Source organism: Molossus molossus, unplaced genomic scaffold (assembly GCF_014108415.1).
Source record: "Molossus molossus isolate mMolMol1 unplaced genomic scaffold, mMolMol1.p scaffold_m16_p_1, whole genome shotgun sequence".
Classification (NCBI taxonomy): Eukaryota; Metazoa; Chordata; class Mammalia; order Chiroptera; family Molossidae; genus Molossus; species Molossus molossus.
Window position 1 is genome coordinate 143,287,935 of NW_023425344.1, and position 17,924 is coordinate 143,305,858.

General features: G+C 40.8%; 1 protein-coding gene across 1 annotated transcript in view; it reads right to left on the reverse strand.

Moving 5' to 3' along the window:
• Positions 1-17,924, reverse strand: part of CAMK1D (calcium/calmodulin dependent protein kinase ID) — a 411,239-nt gene that overhangs the window by 58,513 nt on the left and 334,802 nt on the right. The window contains exon 4 of the mRNA XM_036242307.1: positions 4,359-4,497. Within this exon, the coding sequence (XP_036098200.1) occupies positions 4,359-4,497 (139 nt within the window). The remainder of the gene's footprint in view (positions 1-4,358; positions 4,498-17,924) is intronic.

The following is a 17,924-nucleotide window of genomic DNA, read 5'->3' on the forward strand; positions in this document are numbered from 1 at the left end:
TTTCTATTGATTTTTAGATAGAGTGGGAAGAGGAAGAGAGAGATAGAAACATCTATGTGAGACAGACACATCAGACACATCGACTAGTTGCCTCCCACATGACCTGACTGGGGCCACGGATTAAACCTGCAACCCAGGTACCTACCACCCTTGACCAGAAATCAAACCCACAACTCTTCGGTCCACAGGCCAATACTCTAACCGCTGAGCCAAACTGGCCAGGGACATTTTATGTGAAAATGGGAAATCTCAGGGTTCCTGGCAAAGAATGGGGGCAGGACTTACGGAAACTGAGGGTGTCAGCCTCAAATTTCTCCCGCAACTGCCAGGTTGAGAACCTGAACCCAGGGCACTCATATCTTTTTTTTTTTCTTTTGGTCTATTTTTGAGGAGTTGCTCAATAAATGATGTTGTCACTGAAAAACAATGTCAAGAACTGACACCTCTGCTGTCATCCAGTTACGTCCCCCGACCCAGAAGACTCTGAAGATGTACCCAGTGAAAAGTAATTATGTCCCTCATTTGTACCAAACCTTAAGGGAACGAAACAGGAAGAGTCTGCACTGAGGAACCCACCTGCCCCACCATCTCAGGTTGGCCCTCCTCCCGAACCCAAAAGTGAGGTAATACTCTCTCTGGTCAGTGCTTTGCGGTGAATCTTTGGTTCCTACGTATTACATTTCAAGAACTATTCTTTTGTAGAGTGACCTGACTTATTTAGAAAAGTGGTTCTCAGCCTAGTTGCAAAGCAGAATCAGCTGTGAGGGTTCTAAATGGCTGGAGATACCGTTCTTCAGTGGGTGTGAGGTTGGCCCAGGACTCTGGAGTTTAGAACTCCATGGCAGGGGTGGGATCCTAAGGTGCAACCGCTGCTACAGAAAAATTCTGAGAACTGACCAAGACTCTTTTCTCGGCCAAACCTTAGTCAGGCTCCTCTGAGCCCTCTTCTTGACCAGACTTCAGCCTTGGCCTTCTGTGTCTCTCCTGTCCTTGCTGGGCCTGCACAGCCCAGTCTTTGCAGGAATCCTGCTAAGTCGGTTTAGAGAGAACCTCTCACTCTTGATATCTGGTCAAGTTCTTCATCCCCCACCTTTAATGTTGTCAAAAAAATTATTCAGACACTTGTTAAAGATGGTTAGGAAGACTTTGTTCAGGGGGAATACTGAAATGGGATTTGTAGTAGGGGCAAGAGACTGGCCTAAACTCTGAATACACTCTGAATACAATAAGGACAAGAATAGTTTTATAGCCAAGGGACAGGGTAGGGTGTCATGGAAGGAAAATGACTAGGAGGGAACATCAAGAATAAGGGCTACACTGACGTGACAGGAGCTCTGCTGGAGGCGGGCCAGGTGGCCGAACATGGATGGTGAGGGACAAGGTATCTGATCAGATATCAAGGGTGGGGATTTCTACTAAATCACCAGGATTCTTACTAAGACTGAACAAATGGACTCAGGATAGGCCCAAGGTTAAGGCCTAGTCAGAAGGAAGGCTCAGGGGTATCTAACTCAAGTTTGGTCAAAGTCTCCTTTGTTTGTCAGTGTGTAAGTGTTAGCCTGCCTTTAGCAAGAATCCCCCTACCCTTGATGTCTCCTCTCAGTAACTTTCCATCCGTGACCCCTAACTCTGCTTAATGGCTTTAAGTATTCCTGCCTTGCTGAATTCAGAGTTTAGTTGGACTCTCTTTCCTATTGCAATACTGTAATACCCTCTTGTAGCAGTCTTAAATGAAGTCTTCCTTACCATTTAACAAGGGTCTGAATAATTTTTTTCTTTAGCAGGACCCATTTTTTTTCCCTCTATCCTTTACCCAAATTAACAACAAAAAGAAATGGCATTGGACAGTCCCTGTGACATTAATTTTGTGGACAAAGTATGAGATCAGAAGAAAAGCAATGTATGCCTGTGATGAGTTTTAAAAGAGAATAAAATGGGCCAATCACTAGTTGAAATAAGAATAATGCTAGAAAGCAGGGGGAATGATCTAATCAAAAGTGCATGTGGTTCTCTCCGAATGTTTAGGGGTTACCCTTCGATGAACAGTGAGCATCCATCAAGGGTGCAGAGAAAAGAGTTCAGTTTTTAATTCCTGAGCTAGAGTATTCCTTATCCCTGCACTTCTGCAACTGTTAAGTCAGTGAGCTCCTGCTCCTGAACAAGGCTTCATCCAGGTGGGAGACTGCCAAAGGGCCCAAATCCCTTCTTAAACATTCCTCCTACAGAAGATTTATTTGGGTCAATAAAGTGCTCTTTTGGAGGACAATTATCCCTAAGGAGGATTCAATGGACTGATCATTTACTGTTAAGATCAATACCTTAATTGGCTCAAGACTAGTAAAGACAGCAGGGCTTTTGTTGGGGGAAGAGGGACAGGGAAGAAAGTGGGAGCAAGGACAGGCTCAGGGACAATCTGGAGGGAGGCCCCGTGGCCGGAGGAGGGAGGTGGGAGGGAGAGAGGGAGTGGGGATGGGGAGATCTCACAATTCTTCCTGCGGTCCCAGGAGGCTCAGGACTCACCTGAAAAATTAAGTTTACTGTGTTTTATGGCATCTTTGCAAGACAGTCATGGCCAACATGAGTTGGAAGGTCAAGACCAACCCTTTAATATTTACATGACAAGTTTTTAAAGATATGAATCATCATTTCCTATAAAGTTAATGTTACACATAATCAATTATCCCCCTAATCTCATGATTCTCAACTGGAGCGACATTGTGCCCCCGAGGGGACAGTTAGTTGGCAATGCTTAGAGGCATTTTTGGTTGTCACAACTCCAGGAGTGGTACTGGCATCTGGTGGGTAGAGGTTGAGAGTGCTGCTAAACATCCTACAATGCACAGGACAGCCTCCACCACAAAGAATAATCCAGGTCCATGTGTCACATGTGCAGTGCTGAGAAACCCTCCCTAATCTTAGGAGTCAGTATGGGCATTTCCTGTCTCAGTAGTTTGTTTTGATTGTATCTAGTAGTGTCCTGGGGCAAGAAAACACAAGAATACCTTTCTGGAGGAAGAAGGAAATATATTCAAATGTGGGGGTGGGGCCATATGCCAGATTGTGCCTTAGTTTTTTTGTTTTGGTTTTAAATCCTCACCACAGATTTCTAAATTGATTTCAGAAAGGTAGGGAGGGAGGGGGGGGGAGGAGAGAGGGAGAGAGAAACACTGATTGGTTGCCTCCTAGATGGGCTCCGACTGGGGGATTGAACCTGCAGTCTAGGTTATGTGCCCTGACCTTTCTGGCATATGGGATGATCCTCCAACCGAGTCAACTGTCCAGGGCTGTGCTTTACTTTTATTTTTAATTTTTTTATTTTTAAATCCTCATCTGAGGATATTTTTCCATTTATTTTCAACAGTGTGGGGGGGTGGGGGGAGAGAGAGAGAGAAACACACACTGATTTGTTGCCTCCCGCATAACCCCGACCAGGGCCGAGGACTGAACCACAACCAAGGTACGTGCCCCTGACAGGATTTAAACCCGCAACTCTTTGGTCCACAGGCCGACACTAACCACTAAGCCAAACCAGCCAGGGCCTACTGTGCTTTACTTTTTTTTTAATCCTTACCCGAGGACATTTTTGCATTTGTCTTCAGATAGAGTGGGAGGGAGAGAAGGAAGAAGAGAGAGAAACACTGATGACTGTTTGCCACCCATAGGACCCCAACCAGGGCCGAGGACAAACTGCAACCAAGGCACGTGCCCTTAGCAGGAACCAAACCCGGGTCCCTCTGGTATGCGGGCCGATGCTCTAACCGCTGAGCCAAACCGGCTGGGCATACTGTGCTTTACTTTTAAATTAACCTGATCATTTTCCCCATTTCTCTGGCCTAGATAATATAGTTTGTTTTAATTTTCTCAGATGTTTATGAAAATTCAACATCAACTTCCTCCACATACATCAAACTCCTTTGTGCCACTGAAAAGAGATCATAAAAAGGTCTTTTCAAAAATGGCAATGTTCTTTCCACAATTATAAGCCTGGTGGGTGATCTTAAAGCTCCATAGGCTGGAAGCTGCAAGTATTTCACCAAAAGTGTTACATGGGAGTGAAAAGTAATTACCTTCCATGCAGCCAATATGCCTTTCTATATAACCTACCTCTTGGTGGCCATTTGACAGCATAATGATTATAAAAGCTCCCAGACAATGGTCAGCCCCATTGATCTTCATTTTCTTTCAAGCTACTTCTTAGTCACAAAGGCCCAGACTACTAACAATACAGAAACGCCCACCATTCATTCCACCCATATCTACATCAAGGCAACCCCATCTCTCCTCTGGTGCCAATCCTCCTGGTTGGTGTATTATGGGTTGGAGAGTAGCTGGAGGATGTTGCTAAATGATGGCCTCACCTTGAGGTCCCTGTGGACAATGCCCATTCTATGGAGATAGTAGACAGCATCCAACACCTGGCGGATCAAAGTGCTGGCATCTTTCTCCGTGTAAAATCCCTTCTCCACTATCCGATCAAACAATTCTCCACCGGATACCCTGTTAAAAAAAGAACAAATGAGAAGTTTGAGAGGATCTGTTGAAGTGTTCAGAGAAAACCATCAATAACAATTTTCAATATGATAAAAGACTCAAAATTTCAAAAATGAATTCATTTTCAAACTTAAATTTTGCCCAACCTATTCCCCAGAAGCTCTACCAAGGAAGTGTTTCTGTGTTATGGTTTATGTTCAGAATGAAATAAAGAGAATAAAAATAAGCCAGATTCATAGACCAGCCAGACTTGACAGGTTTCTCCTGGCTTTTGCCTCCTTGCTGCTGTGACAATGTGAAATCTGAATAAACTTCAGAAATGTCAGCACCATCAGATATAGGAAAATGATGCTGGCTAAGATGTCTTCTTTGCACAGAGAGTATCCTTCAAAGGCCCAGGTTGTGGGTAGGGGGTGCTGGGGCAAAGCATTGAGCAGCCAATAGGATATCTGGGGTTTTGACTGAGTTATGCTCCTAATATGCTGTGTGCATGCGCATTCCTTGAGTTTTTAAACCTCAGTCTTTTTATATGTAAAATGAGAGGGTTAATCTAGTCAACTATTTCCAACAGAGGTTGGGGGATACTCTTGGAGGCCATCAGATCCCAAAAGCTACATGTAATTTACCAAAAAAGTAAAGAAAATCATATTCTATTACATTGCCTTGTTTTGTTTTTTAGTGACAATATTAAATTTTAATTTGCTTTAAATTTCAGTTTGCATTAAATTTATTTTTTCATATTTATCAAAAAGGGGCCGAGACAAAGAAAGGCCTTTTTGAAAAAGGTGAGAAAGCCTGGTGAACAACTTCTATAGACCATTTCATTTTGATATTTGGTGCTACTCTGAGTTTAACAAAGTAATAAAATGTACAATTCAGAGTCTAAACAATTCAACTAACACCATAGCCTTCCAACTCTTAGAATATATACTTCTCTAAGAAAACAGTGCTTCTTTCAAATAATTAAGCCATCTTGGGAATTAGCTTCAAAGGATATATTAACACTATTTTTTTCTATAAAAAAAAATAAACACATTTTCCAAAAATAAAATAAAAAAGACAGTTTCATAAACAACTTTTATAGCTTTAACAGAGTAAAGCATGCCCTGGCTGTACCACACACACATTCACAAAAATGCTCAAGACTGATTCATTTTCTGCAAGTCATGACAATTAATGTGCAATAATTAAACCACCAATACCTTATTTAAAAAAAAAAAAAAAACTAATAAAGAAAACACAATTGCAGCTATAAAAGGACTATGTGTTACCTACGGTCATTCCAAACGATATTGCACTTGGATAATGTCTTGTTTCCAAAGCAAACTGAGCAATATAGATAAGAAAGAAAGATGCTCAGGAGAAATCAAAAGCAATTCAAAGAGTGAAAAGAAATTGAAAACAACCAGGAAAAGACTACATTTTGATGACCAAGTTGTCTAAATGATCCCACCTTAGATAAATCAAAATTTCCAAACATCCGCTCTTAGCAACTGATACCAAGTCCTCACCAATCTTCATTTTTCTAGAACCTTCTTTCAATGAGTTACAATGTCTGAAACTTGGCAGAGTTTGAGGAAGTAGGACAGGAGATGTACTGCTGCCAGGGGCAGGGTGACTGGATACATTCACTTGACTCAATCATTTATTTGACCATTCATTCAACATTTACTGTATGCCAGCTAATGTGCATGGTTGGTACCAATCAAGGCACATTAGCTATAAAGGAAGAAAGTCTGTTTTGACTGTGCCCCTCCTCATCCTCTAACATCAGCCCACCCTCCAACAATGGCATGGCATATTAGTGTTCCAGTGCTTTCTTACCACTAGTCTGCCTGCTACTCACATCCACTGCTCTGAAGACTGATGGAGGACGTCGGGGAAGATTGCTCACCCTTCCCCCATCCCCACCCTCAGTACTGCATGACCTACAATGCCAGTCCTCTCCCTCCCTCAAAACTGATCTTTTCTGCTTCCTATTCTCTCAAAGTTCCCTTTTCTGCTATGTGACATATAAAGTCTTAACAGATTCTATTGAACCATAACATCTGCACTACAACAGGACAGCAATGCAGTAAGAACTGAAGTTTCAGAGCTGAAGTGTAAGATACTGCTGTAGTATGTATTGTCACAGAGCCCCAATTCTTTGCACATTTGGTATTTCCCTTGTTAAATCTCAAATTCCACCAGGTCTTTATTTTTCTGAACATTGCTCAGAAAGAATTTGGTTTCCTTAGAAACCAAGGCACAGGAGAAATGTTTAAAAACTTGCCAATAAAAAAATGTAACAAGTACTAATAAAAATACCTTAAATTTGCAAATCACTTTATGTTTTTCAAAAATCTCCTTAAGCATACATTTCAAAGGCCTGAATGTTTACACCCCCCACCCCCAATTAATGTGTTAAAGCCCTAACTCCTAAAATGATGGTATTTGGAGGTGGGGTTCTTTGGAAGGTGATTAGGTTTAGATGAAGTCATTCAGGTGGGTCCCAGGATGGGATTAGTGACCTTATAAGAAGAGGAAAAGAGACCAGTCCTCTCTCTCTACTATGTGAGGACACAGTGAAAGGGTGGCTGATTGAAAGCCAGGAAGAAAGCCTTTAACAGAGACCTGTGCGACCCAGAAAGGACTGTGCAATCCAGTTACCCACGGGACCTGCGGGGTGCTGAAGCACCAGAGAGGCCTGTGTGACCCAGCAGAGACTGTGCAATCCAGTTAACCTTGGGACTTGCAGGGAGTGGGGGCACCAGAGTAGCCTGTGCAACCCAGCTGCACATGAGATAGGCATAGAGGATCTGAAGATGGAGGTGGAGTGAATGGAAGCTACACAGACGATTTGCGAGGACCAAACGAGAATTACAATTAAAATAAAGACAAATCCTCAGAAAAAAGCAACAAAAAAGCAGCAGGACAGGACCATATAACCAGGGACACTGGTAGGATCTGCAGAGGTGCAAGAAGGTGATGGGCTGGAGCCCACGGACAGCAGCAATCTTAGCTGTGAGCAGTGCCCTTGGGGAATAAAGACCAAGTCCGCTCCACAGTGCAGAGAGCTGGGACAGAGCATTAAAATAGCCACAGGCACTCACCTGGGGTATAAGGTAGAGGGAGGGCAGACTGGGCTGGAGCTCTGTGGGGACACCCGGGATTTGGAGGGCACTCAGAGTTTTTGCTGAGTTGCTGACACAAAGGATGGTGGCCAGTGTGCTCCTTCCCAGAGCTATGGAGAAAAGTAGCAGCCCCACCCCCACCCCACCCAGATTCAGCCTTTCCCAGGTGAGACAAAGAAATGCAAATTGAGACTGACTAACAACCAGCATCTATCCCACCCTCTGGAAATCCTCTTAGGGCCAGAAAACCAGGGCTACATTCCAAGGCACTGAGTAACTGAAACTACTAGCCACCAGGAAAAAGCTAGAGGATAACTGAACCTTTCCTGGGCTTGCAAATCTACCCAGGAAAGTTAGACTTGACAGTGGTGTTTAACATGGGCCCACCCAGGCTCATCAAAACCCAGGAGAGGGACCTGGCCGGTTTGGCTCAGTGGTTAGAGCGTCGGCCTGCGGTCCGGAGAGACCCGGGTTCGGTTCCCGCTAAGGGCATGTACCTCGGTTGCAGTTTGTCCCCAGCCCTGGTTGGTCATGCGGGTGGCAGCCACTCAATGTGTCCCTTTCACATCGATGTTTCTCTCTCTCTCCCTCCTGCTCTATCTGAACAAAGAATGAAAAAGTGTCCTCGGGTGAGGATAAAAAAAAAAAAAAAAAAAAAAACCCAGGAGAGGAAGCCACAAACAGCAGAACACCAGCACCCACAGGAAAAATTTGGCAGGCTCCAAACTCAATGAGATGGCCAAAATGGTGAAACAAAGAAACAAATCCCAAATGAAAGAACAAGAGAACTCTATTGAAGATGAGATCAATGAAATGCAGTTAAGCAAATTATCAGAGGTAGAGCTCAGAGTCATGATCTTGAGGAAGCTCAACAGCATGAGTAAGGACATCAGCACCATGAGTCAAGATATACAAACACTGAAAACCAACCAAGTGGAAATGAAGAATGACATAGGAGAAATTAAGACATTGGAAGGACTAACCAGCAGAGTAGAGGAAGCTGAGGATCTGATCAGTGAATTAGAAGACAGGGTAGAAAAAAATCAACCAATCAGAAAACCAAAAGGAAAAAAACAATTAAAAAACAGGAAGACAGCTTAAGAGAACTGTGGGACAACTGGAAACGTAATAACATTCGCATCATAGGAGTCCCCAAAGAGGAATAAAATGGGCAAGGGTTAGAGAATATATTTGAAGAAATAGTGACAGAAAACTTTCCTAACTTGGTGAAGGAAGAACGCATTCAAGTTCAAGAAGCACAGAGAGCCCCAAATAAGAAGAACCCAAAAAGGCCCACACCAAGACACATAGTAATTAAAATGTCAAAAATTAAAGACAAAGAGAATCCTAAAGGCAGCAAGAGTTAAGCAAGAGGTTACCTACAAAGGAAACCCCATAAGGTTCTCAGCTGACTTCTCAACAGAAACACTACAGGCCAGAAGGGGTGTCATGAAGTAATCAAGGTCATGAAAAACAAGGATCTGAATCCAAGACTACTTTACCCAGCAAGGCTAACATTCAAAATGGAAGGTCAAATAAAGAGCTTCCCAGACAAAAAAAAAAGGCAAAGGGAATATATTAACACCAAACCAGCACTGTAAGATATGCTAAAAAAAAAAAAGAAACTGCTGTAATTAATAGAAGAAATAGGAAGAAAAATAGAACGACACTAAACAAAAATGGCAATAAATAAGTACGTATCAATTATCATCTTAAACGTGAATGGTTTGAATGCTCCGATAAAAAGACACAGAGTAGCTGACTGGATAAGAAAGCATGACTCACATATATGTTGTTACAAGAAACCCACCTCACAACAAAAGACTCACATAGGTTGAAAGTGAAGGGATGGAAAAAAAATCTTTCAAGTAAACGGAAAACAAAAAAAAGATGGGGTAGCAATACTCATATCTGATAAAGCAGATTTCGAAATGAAGGCCATAACTAGAGACAAAGAAGGTCACTACATAATATTGAAAGGATCTACCCAATAGGAAGATATAACGTTGGTAAACATATATGCACCCAATATAGGAGCACCAAAATATATTAAAAATCTTCTGGAGGACTTCAAAGGAGAAATCAACAGCAATACAATCATAGCAAGGGACTTCAGCTGACACCACTGGATAGATCCTCTAGACAAAAAATTAACAAGGAGACACAGATTCTAAATGAAAACATTAGACCGAATGATTTTAATAGATATATACAGAGAATTACACCCCAAAACTACAGAATTCACATTTTCTCAAGTGCACATGGGACATTCTCAAAGATAGACCACATGTTAGGACACAAACTATCTACAAGTTCAAGAAGACTGAAATCATATCAAGCATCTTCTCAGACCACAATGGCATGAAACTAGAAATCAATTGCAACAAGAACATGCAAAGACATTTGAACACATGGAGGCTAAATAGCATGTTATTAAACAATGAATGGGTTATTGAGGAGATCAAGGAAGAAATTAAAAACTTCCTGGAAACCAATGAAAATGAACACACAACAGCACAAAATCTATGGGATGCAGTGAAAGCAGTTCTGAGAGGGAAGTTCATAGCACTACAGGCCTACCTCAAGAAACAAGAAAAATTTCTAATAGCCTATCTAACCTCACAACTTAAAGAACTAGAAAGCAAATGAAAAGAAAACCCCAGAGCAAGTACAAGGAAAGAAATAGTAAAGATCAGAGCAGAAATAAATAAAATGGAGACCAAAAAAAAAAAAAAAAACAATTCAAAGGATTAATGAAACAAAGAGCTGGTTCTTTGAAAAGATAAACAAGATTGATGGACCCTTAGCTAGACTCACCAAGAAACAAAGAGAGAGAACCCAAATACACAAAATCAGAAATGAAAGAGGAGAAATAATAAATGACACCACAGAAATACAAAGGATTGTTAACTAATATTATGAACAATTTTACGGCAACAAATTCGACAATCTAAGGGAAATGGACAAATTTCTAGAAACACAGTCTCCCAAAACTGAACCGGGAAGAGATAGAAAACTTGAACAGACCAACAACAAAAGAGATTGTGGATGTAATCAAGACTGTCCCAGCAAACAAAAGCCCAGGCCCGGACGGCTTCACAGGGGAATTTTACCGAACATTCAAAGAAAAACTAATACCCATTCTCCTCAAACTATTTCAAAAAATTCATGAAGAAGGAAGACTTCCAAACTCGTTTTATGAGGCCAGCATAATTCTAATTCCAAAACCAGAAACAGACACTACAAAGAAAGAAAACTGCAGACCGATATCTCTGATGAACATAGATGCCAAAATCCTGAACAAAATACTAGCAAATCGGACCCAGCAATACATCCAAAAAATTATTCACCATGGCCAAGTGGGATTCATCCCAGGGATGCAAGGCTGGTACAATATTCACAAATCAATAAATGTGATACACCACATAAACAAAATGAAAGATAAAAATCATATGATCATATCAATAGATGCTGAAAAAGCATTCGACAAAATCCAGCATCAATTTCTGATGGTAATGCTCAGCAATCTGGGAATATGGGATCATATCTCGACATAATAAAGGCCATATATGAAAGACCTACAGCCAACATCACACTCAATGGGCAAAAACAAAAAGCATTTCCCTTAAGAACAGGAACAAGACAAGGATGCCCACTTTAGCCACTCTTATTTAACACAGTACTGGAAGTCTTAGCCACAGCAATCAGACAGGAAGAAAAAATAAAAGGGATCCAAATTGGAAAAAAGGAAGTGAAACAGTCATTATTCACAGATGATATGATACTATACGTAGAAAACCCCCAAAGACTCCATCAAAAATTTACTAGACTTAATAAATGAGTTTGACAAAGTAGCAGGATACAAAATTAACATCAAGAAATCGATGGCATTCTTATACACCAATGATGAACTCAAAGAAAGAAAAACTCAAATAACAATCCCATTTACCATCACGGCAAAAAAATTAAGATACCTAGGAATAAACTTAACCAAAGAATAAAGGACCTATTTGCAGAAAACTACAGGTCATTGAAAAAAGAAATAGAGGAAGATATTAAAAAGTGGAAGCACATACCTTGTTCATGGATTGGAAGAATTAAGATCATTAAAATGTCCATACTACCCAAAGCAATCTATAGATTCAATGCAATCCCCATCAAAATACCAATAACATACTTCACAGAACTAGAACAAATACTTCAAAAGTTTATATGGAACCAAAAAAAAAAAAAACCCCAAATAGCCACAGCAATCTTGAAAAAGAAAAACAAAGTTGGAGGGATCACATTATCAGATTTCAGGTTATACTACAAAGCCACTGTAATCAAAACAGCCTGGTACTGGCACAAGAACAGGCAGATAGATCAATGGAACAGAATAGAGAACCCAGAAATGGGCCCAAGACAATACGCTCGATTAATATTTGACAAAGGTGGCAAGAGCATACACTGGAGTAAAGACAGCCTCTTTTATAAATGGTGTTGGGAAAATTGGACAGCTACATGCAAAATATGAAACTAGACCATCGACTTACACCATACACAAGAATAAACTCAAAATGGATAAAAGACTTAAATATGACCCGTGAATCCATAAAAATCCAGAAGAAAATGTAGGCAACAAAATTTCAGACATCATACGCAGCAGAATTTTCACTGACATATCACTTAAGGCAATAGAAACAAAGGAGAAAATGAACACATGGGACTACATCAAACTAACAAGCTTCTGCACAGCAAAAGAAACAATCATCAAAATGGAAAGGCAACCCACTCTATGGGAGAGCATAATTGCCAATGATATATCAGATAAGGGTTTAATTTCCAATATATATAGAGTTTTCGTACAACTTAACAAAAGGAAGACAAAGAACCCAATTAAAAAATGGGCAGAGGAACTAAATAGACACCTCTCCAAACAGGACATACAAATGTCCAAGAGACATATGAAGAAATGCTCAACATCACTAATCATCAGAGAGATGCAAATTAAAACAACAATGAGGTATCACCTCACACCTGTCAGAATGGCCGTCATTAACAAATCAGCAAACAACAAGTGTTGGTGAGGGTGTGGAGAAAAGGGGACTCTAGTCCACTGCTGGTGGGAATGCAGACTGGTGCAGCCACTATGGAAAACAATATGGTGTTTCCTCAGAAAATTAAAAATTGAACTTCCATTTGACCCAGTGATCCCACTTCTAGGAATATACCCTAAGAAGCCTGAAACACCAATCAGAAAGAATATATGTACCCCCATGTTTGTAGCAGCACTATTTACAATAGCTAAGATCTGGATACAGCCCAAGTGTCCATCAGTAGACAGATGGATAAAAAGGCCATGGTACATATACACAATGGAGCACTATGCAGCTATAGGAATGAAAGATCTCTTATCCTTTGAGACTACATGGAGGGACATGGAAAATATTATCCTAAGTGAAACAAGCCAAACAGGGAAAGACAAGTATCACATGATCTCACTTATTTGTGGAATATAATGAACATAACAGACTGAGTAATGGGGTAGTCCCAGAGATGTGGTAGTGGGGTACAGACTGACAATCCCCAGAGGGGGGGTGGGGAGAGATAAACTACAGAACTTATATGCATGTGTGCATGAACAATGGACATGGACAACAAAGCTGGGGACAGAATGGGGAGGGTACGGGAGGGGGGGATCAGGGGAGGAAAAAGGAGAAACATCTGTAACAAAAATAATTAATTTAAAAAAAAAAGAAAAAGAAAGAAAGCCTTTAACAGGAACCAAATCTGCCACCGCCTTGATCTTGGACTTCCCAAACTCCAGAAATACATTTCCATTGCTTAAGGCACCCAGTCTCTGTTATTTTGTTATGGCCTAAGCTAACAAGACAACCACTCATTTTCAAAACCACTTGTGAACAACCAGAATCCCAGAATCACTAATGAGGAAATACGTTTGGAATTGTGGCAAGGGGCATGTCTCATTTTTAGGCCTAGAGAGAGAGACCAGGTAGGTTGTTTGGTTGGCTGCTGATCCGACAGACAGGTTGCTCTCTAGGCAATATTCTCCTATGGCAAGCTTCTGGTGCATGGAGCTCCCCGATTAAAAAATGCAAAGCATCAGAATATGGTTAGAAGGATCAGGAGTCTGGTGATTGGGAAAAAGAAGTAGAACCATAATAGATCAATAAATGAAATGAATGCATGTAGCTACTGGGAGAGGAGCTCAGCAGTGGGGGATGCAGATGTGGAAAGATAAACTAGCTACCAAACATGAAGGGAGAAGACAGATGACGCAAAAATTCTCTATTCTTTTCAATTCAAACTCTGACATTGGTTTAGAACAACCTGCCTTTGCATGGAACTTGGGTTTGCTCAGTCTCTGATTATCCTTGCCTATTACAGTGTACTGCCATCATATTGTAGTAAATTTCAAATATGCAAATATAAAATAGTTTAATGTAATAATCTCAGTAACATTTCAGTTTATTTGAAAAATTTTAATTAATTCAAATTATTTTAAATTAAAGAATAATTGTCAAGAAATGATTTCAAAATTTCTGGATCTAGTAAAATGTAAGTTCTGATTCCACTATGTATACTATTTTGCCCTGTAACTCTTGTCAGTATACCATGCACACTTTGTTACTAGGGGCACACTGTCTTGGCTTTTACATGCACTTGAACTTCTCCATCCAATTTTGGTAGGTATCATCCTTTTTAAAATTACTGCCAATTATAAATTAAAATGTTTTATGTCTTAATAACAATATCATCCACACATTCACTACAAGATAGTCCTGTGTTAATAATGAAAACTGGTCTCCCAAAATCTATTTCTCTAGAAGTTAGATATCATAAAATAAATTGAAGAAGGCTGAAGGAAGCCAGCATACGTTACCCAAAAATATGCCTCTTTGACATAAAAATTATTCTGAGCTGAAGGCAATTAAGAAGCAGAAAAAGCTCCTCGCATCTTTGTCTAAAAGCAAGAAATAAATTCCCTTTGTATTGGGAGACAGACTTTTATCAGTCCAGAAACACCACCAGAGAAATTTACAAACCTTTTAAACTCACCCTTATCTTCCTAGTTACTTCATCATTTACTACCCCTGCTCCAAATCCCTTTGTCTTGTCAATTCTTCACAAATATATTAATTGTCTATAAAAGCTTCCTGCTCTAGTCACTTCTTCGGGTCTTTATTCTCTTGGGAAGGCTCCCAAGAACATGTAAAAACTCAATATAACGTAGGTATTTTTCTCCTGTTAATCTGTTTTTGTCAGTGTAATTTTCAGACCCAACCAGGGACCCTAAAAGGGTTTAGAAAAATGTTTTCCTCCCCTACAAGGCAAAATATACTGTGCTGTACTATTAATTTCAGACAAACAGTCTGAGAATAATTAGCAGTGATGCTGGGATAATAAAAAAGCAGTGTTATAGCAAATATGCCTTGAAATTCACAAAGGCTGTCACACAACTAGGCAGAGAAAGACTAATAGAACCTGAATACAAGAGCAATGTGGTTTTAATGTGCCCCAGAGCTAGGCTGGTTATAAATGAGTGTTTACTAAGAACCATCTCCCCTATTTACATTTATTTAGTCCTAAAGGAAGGTACTCTTGAAGTATGCAGGTTGTGATTAAGAGAAGTTACAATGCAAAGCATTTTTCAAGTCTGAAACCCCAAGGCCCAGATGATAGATATGTGCATTTTTTCACCCAGCCCGTGAAGAGAAATCATCTATCTCCTCAGTCTTTCCCTCAATCAAGTCCCAACTTGGCAGCCCCTGGGATCTCCCTCATCGCAGTCAGTTGCCTGCCTGTCTCCAAGGTCCCCACCCTTAATCCTCACTACTTCATTTGGCTTTGGTACCCACACACTCTGCTCCTGGGGGGACTCCCCCATCCGCTCTGGGGAGATTAAAGCTTTATTTCATGCAATCTCTGCCTTCAATATTTTCCTCCTTCAATAAATCCTACTTTAATAATAAATATATCTTTATTCTTAGAATTCAGTTTCACAATATCTTCCAGGCCTCAATCTGTTCAGAAATTTCCAAAACACAAACACATGCCTCTCCCTTTAATGGGCCAGATCAATTTAACTTCCTGTGTTCCATTATGCTTTGATTCTGGCTATTTTGCCTTCTCCATATCTGGGGTGTTAGAGACTGAATTGTGTTACCCCAATTTCCTATGTTGAAATCATAGCCCGCAGTAAACCTCAAAATGTGACTGTATTTGGAGATAGAGCCTTTAAAGGGGTAATTAAGGTTAAATGAGGTCATATGGCTCCAATATGATTAGTGTCTTTCTGAGAGAGAGACACCAGGGATGCACGCACACGGGAAAAACCATGTAAAGACCCAGTGAGAAGTCAGCTATCTACCAGCCAACGAAAGAGGCCTCAGAAGAAACCAAATCTGCTGAAACCTTGGTCTTGGACTTCTAGCTTCCAGAACGGTGAGAAAATAAATTTCTGTTGTTTACGCCCTCCAGTGTGTGGTATTTTATTATGGCAGCCCCAGCAAATGAACGCACTGGGCAACATAAAGGACCTTCCGTATTTGTGCAGCAGGTCTTTGAGTGTACGTTCTCTTCCAATATATTTTTTTAGGTTTATGGGGTCAAAACTTTTTTGCAGTGTATGCTTTATTAATTTACCAAATCATCAAATAATATTCTATCAAGCCAGACAATATGTTGTCCCTGTTTCCAAGAGGCCAACAGCTTCTGTTCCAACATTGGGAGTGGGGACGTGAAGGTGATTTGGGAGACCAAAGAAAGACACCTTGAAGGGGACAAGAGGATAGGGCAGGAAAAAGTATGAGCTATCTTTAATTTATTTTTTATCCTCACCCGAGGACATTTTTCCATTTTTTGTTCAGATAGAGTGGGAGAGAGAAAAAGGAAGAGAGAGAGAGAGAGAGAGAGAGAGAGAGAAACACTGACACAAAAGGGACACATCGAGCGGCTGCCACCCGCACAACCAACCAGGGCCGGGGACAAACTGCAACCGAGGTACATGCCCTTAGCGGGAACCGAACCTGGGTCTCTCTGGACTGCAGGCTGACGCTCTAACCGCTGAGCCAAACCAGCCAGGGCTAATTTTTTATTTATTAGGTCTAGTAAGGTCTAGTAATGTGAATGATCATAAAAGGAGTTTTTGTTGAACTAACTAACTCTTCGGAGAAATGCAGTCAATGAATGAGACCAGTGATCACCTGCTTTCTGTAAACCCACTGCTTGGCATGCAGTGTTAGTCTGCATTTGGGGACTACAGAAGAAGCTCAGGTCAACAATCAAGGCCACCAGTGACTAATGACTTGCCAAACTGTGACCAAAGATGTATGATCATATGACACTGAAGGAAGAAATCAGTGGTTAGAGGAGGCTTCCTGAAGGAGTGTCTTAACTTCCTTTGTGTCTCTGGAGTCCAGTACAGTCCTCACTGGATTACAGAAAAATGTCAGCTGAGTCCTGAAAGAAGTCGGCTATGAGACAGGAGTTAGGAGGAAGAACATGACAGGCAGGGAGAAGAGGTAAAAAGCAGAAATGAACAAGGTAGGCAGAGAAGCTGCCTTATCTGGAAAATGCAACTGGTTAAGTAAGATCCTGAAAGATGAAAACCAAGCAGTGGAGCCTGAATGGGCTGCATCAGATGATAGTAAATTCTGAGCTGCTTGATATCTAAGGTAACCCATTTCTGAAAGAACGGCTACTGAGAGTATTGCCATTGGTGTATGTGAGTGTGGGGTGAGGAAAATCTAGGAACAAGGTCATTTCCACAGTATATATGCTGTTTTCCAATGAATATCTGTAGTTGCCATCCTGGAGGCCCACTGCTTTTATATTCTCGGTCCTGCTGACTTCCTGATGCCCTTAGGTGTGCTCAGAAAAGCAAATTCATTCCAACAAAACCATGTTGGCTAGCTCTGCAGTTTGCATAGATTTCCATCCACCCACGCAACAACTTTCATTGCTTTTGGTGGGGCCTCAGTGATTCCTTAGAATCATCTTCTCTTCCTGCTTTCCAGCTACACCCCTTCAGTTCCAAGCCAGCTGCCCCTCCAGACTGGCCAGGAAATGTGTGGTTATAGCCAAAATGATGGATAAGAAAGAATTAAAGTCTTTAATTTTGTTTGGGAAACTTGCTTGCTGAGAATCTGAAAAGGAAATTTTACTCATGAGAAAAGGGCTAAAGGGATTGTGAAGAAATGATTAACATGATCAAGATTTCAAGAGAAAACAGCTACTCTCTTCCAACTCAAAGTACCTGTTCACATTCAAAGAAACAAAAAAAGATAATTACAAATTATTTTTAGTTTTTGTTTT